The sequence below is a fragment of the Sceloporus occidentalis genome, unplaced genomic scaffold, assembly GCF_023333645.1.
Source record: "Sceloporus occidentalis isolate IW3139 unplaced genomic scaffold, rSceOcc1.0.p SCAF_55, whole genome shotgun sequence".
Taxonomy (NCBI): Eukaryota; Metazoa; Chordata; class Lepidosauria; order Squamata; family Phrynosomatidae; genus Sceloporus; species Sceloporus occidentalis.
Genome location: NW_028317035.1, coordinates 1,485,359 through 1,499,498, shown reverse-complemented (window position 1 = coordinate 1,499,498; position 14,140 = coordinate 1,485,359). Strand labels below are relative to the sequence as shown.

General features: G+C 41.4%; 1 protein-coding gene and 1 non-coding gene across 2 annotated transcripts in view; both read left to right on the top strand.

Annotated features, from left to right (window-relative positions):
* Positions 1-14,140, top strand: part of LOC149287892 (gametogenetin-binding protein 2-like) — a 41,185-nt gene that overhangs the window by 17,484 nt on the left and 9,561 nt on the right. The window contains exons 8-13 of the mRNA XM_089492263.1: positions 4,878-5,072; positions 6,543-6,693; positions 7,529-7,654; positions 7,746-7,891; positions 9,134-9,349; positions 13,462-13,571. Of these exons, the coding sequence (XP_089348389.1) occupies positions 4,878-5,072; positions 6,543-6,693; positions 7,529-7,654; positions 7,746-7,891; positions 9,134-9,349; positions 13,462-13,571 (944 nt within the window). The remainder of the gene's footprint in view (positions 1-4,877; positions 5,073-6,542; positions 6,694-7,528; positions 7,655-7,745; positions 7,892-9,133; positions 9,350-13,461; positions 13,572-14,140) is intronic.
* LOC149287893 (small nucleolar RNA SNORA35) lies at positions 12,358-12,487 on the top strand. The gene has a single exon (XR_016277432.1). It is a non-coding gene; the product is annotated as a small nucleolar RNA SNORA35 (small nucleolar RNA).

Genomic DNA, 14,140 nt, shown 5'->3' with positions numbered 1-14,140 from the left:
ACGAGCCCCCACAAGCCCTTTGATGATTCCTGTAGGCATGGAAGCCTACAGCAGTCATCAAAGACTCCCCTCCCTGCAATGGCTGGTCTACAGACCAGCAATTGAGTCCCAGCTGCCAGAGGCAGCTTCAGGGACAGGGGAGAAGGTTCTTTGGTCTCCACATGAGTGTGGAGAGCAGCCCCAACCCTCCCCTGCTGCCTGATCGCTCCCTGAGAGCGACAGTACAGCGTTAACCCCTTCAATGCCACACTTGTGTATGACACATTCGTGGCATTGCAGGGGTTAACATTTTTCCCCACAAGCTTGTGGGGACTAAATATCAGTCAATGCTGTGCTCCAATGGAACATCAGCATCGAAAGAGTTAAAAAAAATAATAATTAATAATAAAAAAAAACCAGCACTGACCTGAAAGTCCAGGGTGCTTCCAGGTCAAACGCTGTGAGTTTAGTAAGTGGGCTGATGATGATCCGATCACTCCTAACCAACTGTTAGTTTAAAAAAATCCTGGCTCCTAACTTTTTTACCTGGCGCCTAGATTCACAACAAAGTTGTCAAGCCCTGCTATAGTTAGATAATTAGCTGAAAATGTAGGATGAGAAATTTTTAGTAAAAAATAGCAAAAATTTGAATTTTTTTTAGATTGCGCTGAGGGAAGGGTTAATTGGGGTAAAATAGGTATTCGGGGGTATTGTGTGGGTATTGTAGACACTTTTTGACACTACTGCAAATGCACAAAAATACACAGTGCTCTCTACCGGTACGTCCGTAGGGGATTCTTGAGATGCGGTTTATGGACGTACCGGTACGTCCATAGGGGACTGAAGGGGTTAATGCATCCCTAAGTTCCTGATAGCAATTTGTGTGATCAGCCAGTGTTGGGAGTGGGGTGGTAAGATATCTCAGCAGAGTCCGGACTCTGGATCTCTCTAGACTACTCAGTCCTTCTGGTAGGGTCCTGGTCCTCAAAATAGTATACTCGATCCGTCATCCACTAAAACTTCAACATCTTACTATGCTTTAAATATTTTTAGGGATACAGATACTGACTTTGCCAGTTTCACTTTGTAGTCACTAAACAGTGAACGTAAACGTTTTCACATCCTTGATTTGTGTCTCTTTAACCCCTTGATGACAATTGCCGGTCCGGGCACGTCACGGAAATTCATGTCGATAACGACAAATGACGTGCCAGGACCGGCACGTCATTAAACGGGTGCAGAAAGCGATCTATTTTCGCTTTCTGCACCGAAACGGCGTTGCTGTAATGCCTCGACCTCGAGGCATTCAGCAACGCCATTATCGGCACAAAGGGGCCATCTCTGGCCCCTCCCCGGGGCGTCAACATCCGCCATACTTTGTATGGCGGCGGACGCCCGTTTTAAAAGCGTTTAGGAGGCGATCAACGATCGCCTCCTAAACTTAAATGGTGTCGCTGGAATGCCTCGATCAGGAGGCATCCAGCGACACCAAACACTTACCTTTGGATGGGCTGTGACCGCTCCGGAGAGCGGTCACAGCCGCAGCTGCCGGTGATCTTCGCCATCTGCAAGATGGCGGCGGTCCGGGAAAATTCAATAAAGAAACAATAAAGTCTAAAAAGTTCGCTAGACGGTCTCCAGACCCTCTAGAGAACTCTGGCTCCACTTGCAGGTTGAATATAGGTAATGCATTCAACCATGCAAGTCAATGGAGCTTAGCTTTCTAATCACAGTGTGATTAGAAAAAATAAATTAATAAAATAAAATTAATAATAATTAGAAAAAAAATAGTAAAAAAACAGTAAAATGTAAAAATAATTTCCCACTGATGTCACTATCAGGGGAACCTTCAAGTTGAAAAAAAATGTTAAAAAAATAAAAAAAAAAGGCAAAAAAAAAAAAATATATATATAAAAAATATATTTTTGTGAGCAAGTCCTAAAATTAGCATATTAGCTTAAAACAATTCTCGTATGGAAAGAGTTAAAATACTGGCATATTAAATGCCCATGGGGTGTCTACTTTTAAAAAATGTATGATTTGATGGGGTAAATTGAATTGGCCGGGTTCAACAAGGTCCCAATTAACACGGGGGGAAGGATGGCCACACATCTAATTTCCAATTAGAAAAATGCACACGTACCAAATGTGGCCTTTTAGTTCCCCCCAAAAATGACAAACCCATGCATGTGGGGTATCACTGTACTCAGGAGATGTTGCTGAACACATATTGGGGTGTCGTGTGACAGCGGCATATACCAGGAGCTGTAAATTCATACATAAAGTAGGTGTGTGTGGGAAAAATACACACACAAAAATACTACTGCAAACTTTAAAAAAAATGCTGGTGGTAAAATGTGTGCATGCAAAGAGTTAAAATACCAGCATTTAAAATACCCTGGGGTGTCTAGTTTTCAAAAATATATGGTTTTGTTGGGCATACTGAAATGGCCCGGCTCAAAGATGTACCAAATAGGGCACGGGCAGTGGATCCCCAAATGCCAAAGTTCAACATTGAAAAATGTGCATGCCCCAAATGTGGCTCTTTTGCCCCCGAACAGCCAGGCAAAATCATTCATGTGGGGTATCACTGCGCTCAGGAGATGTTGCTGAACACATATTGGGGTGTTTTGTGATAGTGACATATACGAGAACTTTTTAATTCATACCTGAAGTAAAATGTGTGTGAAAAAACAAATGCAAAAAAATTACTACCATAAAGTTTGACAAAGGCTGATGGTAGAATAAGTGCTTGGAAAGGGTTAAAATACCAGCATTTGGAATACCCTGGGCTGTCTAGTTTTCAAAAATATATGACTTGATGGGGTAAATTGCATGGGCCGGCTTCAAAGATACCCGAAATGGCACATGGGGGGAAGAATTACCAGATTTGGAAAAAATGGCTTTGAAATAGCAAAACGCTACCTGTACTTATTGCTCCATAACGTGCAGAAAAAAGCAAAAAAACATAAAAACATTGGGTATTTCTAAACTCAGGACAAATAGTAGAATCTATTTAGCAGGTTTTTTTATTACCTTTTATAGATGAGTAAAAGATTTTTCAACTAAAAGTTAGAAACAGTCATTTTTTTTCTAAATTTTTCACCATATTTTATACTTTTTTTAATAGTAAATAATACGATACAATCAAAACAATGTCATCTAAAGAAAGCCCTTCTTGTCCTGAAAAAAACAATATCTAATGTGTGTGGGTTCAGTAAACGGGAAAGAAGAAAATTACAGCTAAACACGAGCAGCGCAGAAATGTTAAAACGGCCATTGTCACGAAGGGTACAAAAAGTAAAATCAGCCTTTGTCACGAAGGGGTTAATATGCCTGTCCTAGCAAGATTCTCCTGTCATGGGTGCCAGAGGAATTTTTTTGTTTTATATAGTGCCATCAAATTCCATAGCGCTGTACGATAGGTGGACAGGACATAACAAGTAGTGTATTACATAGGGCTGAAACAACGAATCGATAAAATCGATAATAATCGATAACGGAAATCGTTGTCGACGATTTCCGTTATCGATTAATCGAGTGATCGATTCGTTGTTTACTTACCTCCGCGAGCGTTCCCCGCTTCTGCAGTCTCCGCCTTCTTTTAGTTACGTGACGCGTTCCGGAGGTAAGTATTCTTCATGTCTGTGCGAATAGCTCTGTGCGAGTGGCTCCATTCTCACAGAGCGGTTCGCTCTGTGCGAGTGGCTCCATTCTCACAGAGCGGTTCGCTCTGTGCGAGTGGCTCTGTGCGAGTGGCTCCATTCTCACAGAGCGGTTCGCTCTGTGCGAGTGGCTCCATTCTCACAGAGCGGTTCGCTCTGTGCGAGTGGCTCCATTCTCACAGAGCGGTTCGCTCTGTGCGAGTGGCTCTGTGCGAGTGGCTCCATTCTCACAGAGCGGTTCGCTCTGTGCGAGTGGCTCCATTCTCACAGAGCGGTTCGCTCTGTGCGAGTGGCTCCATTCTCACAGAGCGGTTCGCTCTGTGCGAGTGGCTCCATTCTCACAGAGCGGTTTGCTCTGTGCGAGTGGCTCCATTCGCACAGAGCGGTTCGCGGGGGTGGGGTTTCAGGGGATGCAGGGTGTGAGTGTGGGTGCAGGGCAGAGTGGGGGTGGGGATGCAGGGTGTGAGTGTGGGTGCAGGGCAGAGTGGGGGCAGGGTGTGAGTGTGGGGGCAGGGTGTGAGTGTGGGGGCAGGGCTGGGTGCAGGGCAGAGTTGGAGACTGGGTGCAGGGGCACAGTGCAAAGGGCTGGGTGCAAAGTGCCAGGGGTGGGTGCAAAGTGCTGGGTGCAAAGTGCCAGGGCTGGGTGCAAAGTACTGAGTGCTGGGTGCAAAGTGCTGGGTGCAAAGTGCCAGGGGTGGGTGCAAAGTGCCAGGGCTGGGGCAAAGTGCTGGGTGCAAAGTGCCAGGGCTGGGGCAAAGTTTCTTGAACAGTAATAGTCCACCTCTTTTCAGAATGTTTGGGGTTATTTTGTTTCATAAATAGTGTTTGGGTTTTTGTACTTTGAAAATATTGTTTTTTATTACATCATAACAAAATAAGAATGTTAATGTAAATTTTAAGTTGTTTTTTAACATCCAGTTCATTAAATTATTTTAAATAAACGAAAAATTAGCATTGTTTTTTTTATCCGATTAATCGAAAAAATAATCGGCCAACTAATCGATTATTAAAATAATCGTTAGTTGCAGCCCTAGTATTACATAACAATTTGATTTACAGAGACAACAGGTGAGGATAAACAATATACTGTTTTTATTCATCCTTTGTTGACTGAAGATGTTTCCTGTTGGAGCTCTATATGTCAATCAAAAAGATAGCATGCCAGGACTTTAATAGTTATGACCTTTTGTATAACTTTTTTTTTCACACTGAATTATTAACTCTGTTACATAGATGACTGTTGAAAAAGTACAAGGCATCAGTCGTTTGGAGCAGCTCTGTGAGGAGTTCTTGGAAGAAGAAAGAGTCCAAGAACTAAAACAAGAAAAGAAAAGACAAAAGAAGAAAAACAGGAGAAAAAACAAGTGTGCCTGTGACAATCCAGTATCTCCAGAAACCACAGAAATGGCTGTCACCATTCCACAAAACGTAAGATTCACCCCAAAGCATGGAAAGTAATGGATTAGCAGGGAGATGCCCCTACTCCTGGGAAAAGAAACAAGTAGCAAACAGGTCAATAGTATTAGTTTACATTAAACAAGATTGTCATAATAGACAGTCTTGGCAAAAATATTCTAACTTTAAAAAGACATTTTGGTTACCGTAGAGTTAAGGGTATTGTGTTTGTGCGCGTGCAAACAAATGTATGATGTTACTTCTTGTGTATGGTGTGCCAGCAGACTCCATAATTAGAGCGTACTAATTTATCAATGATGATAAAATTCACAAATATCAAGAATATAAACACAGACATATTGGTAGAGAAGGAAACCATTCTCTGAATTTGTAATCGGTTACTGAACTTCAGCAAGGGAAAGATCCAAAGTTTATAAATTTACAGTTAATGAGCACATTGATGCACACTGTAAACGACTCACACCTAGATGATTAACACTCTGGGTTTGTGAAGACCATTGTCCGTACCCACTCCAGTTAAACTAGGTAAACGTAGCTTGTATCTCACATAGGGTACTAGAGGCTGACATTTCAAGCAGAATAGCTAATAGCTACTGTGCAAAACAATTTACAGAATACATGCTAGAAATAGAGAAATCATGACAGCATGGGTCAACAAATTTAGTCTTGATCTCAAAGCCAAAGAATGTAGTAGCCAAGGCTTTTTTGCCTAATCAAGTTTTTATTTTCATATATTTAGACTTTCACATGTCCCCTCTCCCTTATTTGTTCTAAGGTAATGCTTCACCACCATATGTTCCCTAAATCAGATTGTACCTTATACATATGCATACACTAACACACGCTGGCTTTGTGTATGAATAATTTCAATTGGGGTGTGTGAGTATGTATAGTGCCATATGGTAACCAACACACTGACTCTACACATATTCACAAACACTGAATCTGGCACTACACACATACACTAACTCTCTCCCCTGTCCATCTTTCTTCCTCTTACCTGTCTGCACTGCGTGCAAGCTGTCCACACCTGCTTCCTGGGGTCAGGTAACGTGGGCGACTGCTTTAGTGTTCCAGTATAGACAAGCGGGGCCTGGCCAGGCCTGGTAAACCAGTACCAGGGACACCTTCCATACACCAGAAAGTTATTTCTATTTGCCATAGCAGTCTGGTGCCTGGGATTTGTCGAGCCCTGCGTTGCAGTAAGGTATATATTTGAGGCTGCCAGTGGAAGCAGTAATTCAAAATCATGAAATATAAGAAGAAAATAGCACACTTTGTGTGAGGGGGGGATTGTATTGGTTATATACTTGTACAGATGGATTCATGAAATGCATTTACATGCTGTCGTTTTTGATATTTCAAATAAAAGTGCAGGTTGATCTAGCAAAATAAAATTCCTAGGCATTTTTTGCATCAAAATTAAGTTTTGTAATTTCATTGTAGGTTTTCCCCCAATGTATGCTTTTTTTTTTTTTTAAGGAACCATTTGCTTTTATGGAAAATGGGTGCAAGAACTGCAACACACCTGAAGACAATGGTACTTGTGTGGAGGTTATTGTAACAAACGAAAGTTCTTCTTGTACTTGTCCAAGTGGGGGTGATCATCTGGCTTCACCAAAAATGAAAAAGGGTAAGTATGTTTCCAGGGCCGGCCCAAGACAAAATGCCGCCTGGGGCAAAGTTTAAAATGCCGCGCCCCCCCCCCCATTATCTACCCTTCCTCTCCCTGATGCCCCCCCCCCCACCGTACTTACCTTTCAGCAGTCCTGCAGTGAGTCTCCCTGCTTGGTCTTGGTGCCGGCTTGTAATGCTGAGCGCCGGAAATGACGTAATCTTCCGAGACCGAGGTAGAGGGCTCGCAGAGGAGAGAGAGAGAGGGGTGCCGAGCGGGTACTGACAACTTGGTAAGATAAAACCACTCGGCACCCTCTCTCTCTCCGCCTGGAGCGCCTTCAAAAGTGCCGCCTGGAGCGGTTGCCCCACTTGGCTCCATTGTCGGGCCGGCCCTGAATGTTTCAACCGATTAAACTTAAAATAGTGACACTGTCGGCGTGTGCTTGCTAGTTTCCCACCAGTAGTAGTCCCATTTCAGTACTTTTTGTATTAGATACAGAAATATATAGGTGAAATGTGCACGTCCTAAGTCTCATGGTAATTTTTCTGATGAGTCTTTCTTCTGACTATTTTTGACAAAGTGCTCTTTATTAAAATTCAACATGAATTTAAATTATTTTTAAAATTTCTTTTTATAAAGTTATGTCTGAATATTTAATTTATCCAAGACCATATATTTTTATATATAATCAATGTTGCTTTCAGGGGAATGTGTTATGCATGTTTAATAGCAGTCCATCTACTTACTGGCACTTTAATGAATGACATTTTTTGTATACACTAACCAAATTAATATTATCATCATCACTATTATTATTACTAACTATAGTGTTTTACTTTTTATATATCAGGGTTAACGCCTCATTCAAATGGTAGTGATTGTGGCTATTCATCTAGCATGGAGGGCAGTGAACCAGGCTCTCGGGAAGGTTCAGATGTGGCTTGCACTGAAGGCATTTGTAACCATGATGAAGCTGGTATGTACTGTTTAATATTTAAGTGTGTTATCCAAGACAATAGTGCCTCTTGACTTTTTTTGTTAATTTTTGTTTCTTGTTTTTTTTATAGGGGAGGACTCCTGCGTTAATTGTGACAAGGAGGAAGAAGGTGACAGTTGCGTAGAATGTTGGGCCAATTCAGCAGGAGATAACCTGAAGGGAAAAAACAAGAAAAAGAAGAAAAAAAGCAAACCTTTTAAATGTGAAAGTGAAAATGTAAGTGGCATGACCAGTAAACTATAGACTTTTATTTTTCTTGACGGTTCCTTTTTTAATACCTATTTAGTTTTCTTTTTTGTTTTGTACTTGGAATAACTAAGTTGTCAGAGGTGCATTAACATAGAAATATAAATTACAAAAATATAAGCTAGATGTGCATAATTTGTTGAAGCATTGGGGAAATTTTAACAATGCATTGGGTAAACGTAAGACAATTCTGCAAATTCCCAAATGCTCTGAAAATTCGAGGTTGTCTTATAATCGGACCTAAAATAGAGTGCTGCAGGGGATCTGGCAGCCGGTCAACATCTCTGCGATGCGTGCGGACAACCTCTACTTCTGCCCGGGGCTTCTATGATGGAGGGCTGGCGTGACAGGGCCTTCCTGTGCTCGGTTAATAGAAGCCCCGGCAGAAGTGCCAAGCAGAAGCGGAGGTTGTGGACGTGCATTGCACAGACGACCACCCACTGCCCGACTATACACCAGGAGTCTGGAGCACGGGGGCAAGTCTAGGCATGCATTGGAAGCCCTGGGGGGCAGTGCAGAGTGGCATATAGGGGGGGAGAGCATAAGACATTTCTGTGGGGCAGACTGGCGTATATGGGGTGGGGGGTATAAGGCTTATCTGGGGTGCAGAGTGGCAAGGCAAGCTGGGGAGCAGATGTGCATAACTGGAGTTCAGGATGGCAAATAAAAACAAGAAATGCCTTTTTTCTCAATCATAGTTTTTATTAAATATGGAAAAAATGGTTTACATGTGAATTGATATTTACTAGTAAAACTTTTTTTCCTATAGGGTAGTCTTATATTCAGGGTTTTTCTTTTTTCTAAATGAATATTCAAATTTCCAAGGGTAGTCTTTTTAATCAAACAAATACAGTACTAAACTCGAGTGAGCCAACTAGTAGCTCTCCATCTGTTTTGAATCTGCAATCCTCATGTCTTGAGAGCCATGTAGTATTGAAGGTACTACTGAGGGGACATCCCTCAGTCTTGATAAACACTATTCCATATTATCTTTTTTACTTGGACCCATAAAATGTAAAATTGTAATCCTATATGCTGTAATAAATCCCATACACCATATGGTGTTCATACTACTTCAAAATAATGCTGGCTGGTGAATACACCTTCTAATCTCAAGCAGTTATGTTCTTTTGATATGAATAAAATGTGTAGCTGTTTGTTTTCTGGTTTCATGCTTAATGTTTTATTTTATTTATTTATTTTGGTATATAGATTTCAAAGCAACCAACGTGTAACAGAGAGACCTCAGGCATTGCACACAGTGAACAGACCAAAGATGGCAAGGTCGATAGCTGCTGTACTGCCACAGAAAGCACTGGACAGAAATGGGTAGATCACAGAAATGAATTGCTAAAGTGCACAGGCTCAGTAGAACTCTTATATACATTTGATGGAAGAAAAGAAACCAAGAGTTTAAAAGAGCTTCTGGTAAGTTTTTGTCTCGATTTTCTAGTTTAATTAACACCTTTCCATATGTATACTATGGGAGCAGCCAAATTTAACTGCCTGTTTTCATGATGCATGGTTTATTCTCACCATTTGTTGTTATCTTTAAAGCAAATATCTGAAAAACAATTTAATTTATAGAAAACAGAATTGTACAAGCTAAAGGTAGCTTTTAAACAGTGTGTTTGTTATAAAAGATGTAAAGATGACTATTATAAGCGTACACGGCATCAGCCTTGATGATTTGTATTTCTTGTCCTATAGTAGTTGTACAATTATTTTTTTTTAACCCCTTCGTGACAATTGCCGGTCCGGGCACGTCACTGAAAATCGTGACGATTATGACAATTGACGTGCCAGGACCGGCACGTCTTTAAACGGGTGAAAAAAATCGATCCGTGATCGATTTTTATCACTCAAACGGTGTTGCTCTAATGCCTCGACATCGAGGCATTGAGCAACACCAAAAAAAACATTCCCGCCCCCCCCCCCCCCCCGATCGCTCCTAGGAGCAAAAAAAAAACATGTTTGAAAGACTGCACGTCTTTCAAACATGGCGGCGCCCGCCGCCGAAAAACGGGTTTAGGAAGCGATCGCGAGTCGCTTCCTTTGCTTAGCTGGTGTTGCTAAGATGCCTCAGTATCGAGGCATCTTTGCAACACCTGTTTAGCAAAGGAAGCGACTCGCGATCGCTTCCTAAATGCTCAACTTACCTTCCCGGTGCCGGTGTCTTCGAAACACACGCGGTGTTTCAAGATGGCGGCGCCCATCAAGCCGGGGGGCGGAGCCTGCTGACATCATCGGGAGGGTGTTGCTGGATGTCATGGACATCCAGTGAATAACACCCCTAGTGGTCAGATCACTCATAAGAGTGATCATGATTTGATAAATCAAAGGCAATGTTTTCTAAACATTGCCTTTGATCAGTATTGGATCTGCCCCCCTCCTTCACTTGCTTCTAGTGAGGAAGAGAGACAGATCGGTGTGTTCTGGTATTTCAGGTATTCCCTAATAAAAATATATATATATTGATCCAAAGGCTCTTATAAGAGCCACCCATATAATATTAACCCCTTCATTGCCATTGATCACTGCATAAACAGTGATCTTGCATAGTGATCTTTTTTTAGTTTTTTTTACTTTTTTTTAGGTTTTTTTTATTTTTTATTATAGCCATTAACCCTTTCCTTCCCCACTATTTTTGCTGCAATTCTTACCATGCAGCGGTATACGGCTGAGGAGGCGTATGCCTTTTTGGCCACAGATTCTGAGGCCACTGATACAGCGTCAGATTTTGACGTTGGTCAGTTCACAGATACATCTAGTGATGTATCTGTGGCTGTTAGGACGCCTACCACACGTAGTCGTGGCAGTGCACCAGAGGCATGGGTAGCGCCTAATAGGTACAAGCCAGCTATCCCTCCTTTTTCTGGAATTCCTGGCATCAATATTGATGTTACAGGATTCACTCCACTGCAATTTGTGCAGGTTTTTTTGGGAGACGATGTCTTGGGAGACATTGTCACACAAACAAACATTTATGCCCAGCAGCACCGTGCTGCTAGCTCTAATTCTTTTTGGGCAAAACAGCCATGGACTCCCATTGACGTGCCAGAATTTCTTAAATTCTGGGCACTCACAATGTTAATGGGCATTATAAAAAAGCCCTCCATCCGCTCCTACTGGAGCACCAGCCCCATCTTTAGTACCCCCATTTTTGCCCAAACTATAACTAGGCAAAGGTATGAAATGATTCTTCGTTTCATGCATTTTAGCGACAACAGCCTGTGCCCCCCTAAGGAGGACCCCCAGTTTGATAGGCTGTACAAAATCCGCCCCCTGATTACCCATCTCGCTGCCAGGTTTCCAGAGGTTTATACACCTGGAAAGAATATCTGCGTGGATGAATCCCTAATGAAATATAAAGGAAGGTTGGGATTCAAGCAGTATATTCCTTCCAAGCGCTCCAGGTATGGAGTGAAGGTGAATAAGCTCTGCGAGAGCGAGACAGCATATACTCATGCCTTCCGGGTATACGAGGGTAAGGATAGCTACCTTGACCCTCCAGGTTGCCCAGATCATCTGGGCACCAGTGCCAAGATTGTTTGGGACCTAATATTCCCCCTTATGAACAAAGGCTACCACTTGTATGTAGATAACTTCTATACAAGCGTCCCTTTGTTCAAGCTGCTGTATTGTTTCGATACGGTAGCTTGCGGTTCTATAAAAAAGAACCGCTTGGGTTTCCCACAACGCCTGGTACGAACCCGGCTAGGAAAGGGGGAGACCTCAGCTCTACGCCAAGAGGAGCTTTTGGCATTGAAGTTCAAGGACAGAAAAGAGGTGTGCATGCTGAGCACCATCCACGATGAGAGAACCGTGGAGGTTTCTGTCCGTGGCAGAGCTGGGGTCACTACAAAGCCAGTGTGCATCAGGGCCTATAACAAGCACATGGGTGGAGTTGATCTGTCAGATCAACTCCTACAGCCCTACCTCATTATGAGGAAGACAAAGGCCTGGTACAAGAAGGTTGCAATTTATCTAATGCAAATTGCAACCTATAACGCTTTTTTGCTGCACAAAAAAGCAGACACTGGGCTGAAGCTGTCTTTTTTGCAGTTTCAGCTCGAAGTAATTTCAGGTATCTTGTACCGTGATGCACCTGGTCCCCAAGTAGTGATGGGAACCAACAGAATTGGGGCTACCCATTTTATTTTTAAAATCCCCCCTACAGCAAAGAAGCAGAATCCCCAAAAGAGATGCAGGGTATGCTACAGCAGGGGGCAAAGAAAGGACACCACATTTTACTGTCCAGATTGCCCTGGAAAACCTGCACTCTGTGTCGGTGACTGCTTCAAGCTGTATCACACAGTTTCCCATTTTTAATTTTTTTTTTGTTCCTGCTCCATTTTTGTATTTTTTTTTTTATTTTTTGTTACATTTACTGTTTTTTAGCTTTTATTTGCTCCACCATTTTTAAGCGTTTTTATTTGCACTGTCAAGTGAACCCTGTGTCCATTCCGTGGCATGAGGGACCACTTAAGGTGCTAGATCAAATCCCTTCTTGGAGATAGGCCAGGCTTTCTTGTAACCTGTCCCTACTGATAGTTGGGTACAAGCATTTTTCTTTACCCAGATGTAAAATTCCTACTGAATTTGAATTGCTCATGTTCCAAATGTGGCCCTTTTGCCCCCAAACAATCTGACAAACCCATGCATGTGGGGTATCAATGTACTCAGGAGATGTTGCTGGACACATATCTGGGTGTTGTGTGACAGCAACATATACCAGGAGCTGTAATTTCACACCTGAAGTACAAAGTATGTGAAAAAAACACCAAAAACAATTACTATCCCAAACTTTGACAAGGGTTGGTGGTAGGATTAGTGCATGGAAAGGGTTAAACTATCAGCATCTAAAATACCCTGGGGTGTCTAGTTTTCAAAAATATATGGTTTGGTGGGGTAAATTTAATTTGCTGGCTTCAAAGATGCCCCAAATACCACATAGAGACAGAATTACCAGATTCAGAGAAAAATGGTTTTGAATTAGCAAAACGCTACTTGTACTTATTGCCCCATAACGTGTAGAAGAAAGCAAAAAAACATAAAAACATTGGGTATTTCTAAACTCGGGACAAATAGTAGAATCTATTTAGCAGGTTTTTTCAGTAGTTTTTTATGATGAATAAAAAAATTTTCAAATAAAAGTGAGAAAATGTGTTTTTTTTTCAATTTTTCGTCATATTTTATTATTTTTATTATAGGAAATTACATCATATGAAAAAAATTTGTGTCTGAAGAAAGCCCTTCTTGTCCTGAAAAAAACAATATATAACTTGTGTGGGTTTAGTAAATGGGTTAAGAGAAAATTACAGCTAAACACAAACACCGCAGAAACGATAAAACAGCCATTGTCACGAAGGGTACAAAAAGTAAAATCAGCCTTTGTCACGAAGGGGTTAAAGAAAGTTTCCGAACCTGCACTGGAATCTGGACTATCCTAAAACAGGGGAAGACTTAAGGTTGGCCACAACTATGTTTTAAAGGTTTATGTACACAAGACAAACTAAAATGTCTTTGCTACTTTGCAGGATGAATCAGAATGTACATCAGAAGAGGAAGATGGGCTTTCTCAAGATGAAATACAGGCATTTCTGGCAAGCAACAAGTCTTTTTACAGCAACCGACAACAATTCAGACAGTATCTAAAAGAGAAATTTAACAAATACTGCCTCTTACATGATCACAGGAATCCTCTTTGTAGCACCTGGTTGGCAACAGCGGGGGCAAATTAAAATAAACTAGTTCTGTCTTTCACTGAAACAATCAAAATGACTACTGCGCCTTTTCTGTCTTTGAAATATCTTGATTTGGGCCCTTTATTTAAAATTGACCATCATTTTCCTGCTTTCTCTACTTCACCTACTTAATTCGGTTTTCTTATGGGAAGAGGATTAACTACACAACTTGTTGATTTAACTTTTGGGCTTGTAATGTTTTTCTTTCAAGACTCCACCAAATTTTTCTCTTTCCATTTTACCTTTGGTTAATGTTTATACACATTAATGCGCACACCCGTTGGCATCAAAATTAATGTTGTAATTTTGTACAAAATGACAATGAAAATAATATAGAATTTTACAACAATTAGACATCCATTTGCTAAATGTTTGGATGTAATATGTAAAAGCGCAATGTGCAGAACTGAAAAAATAAAGAATATTTAAGATGCAACTGGATATATTATAATACATTCTTTATCAGTGTCGT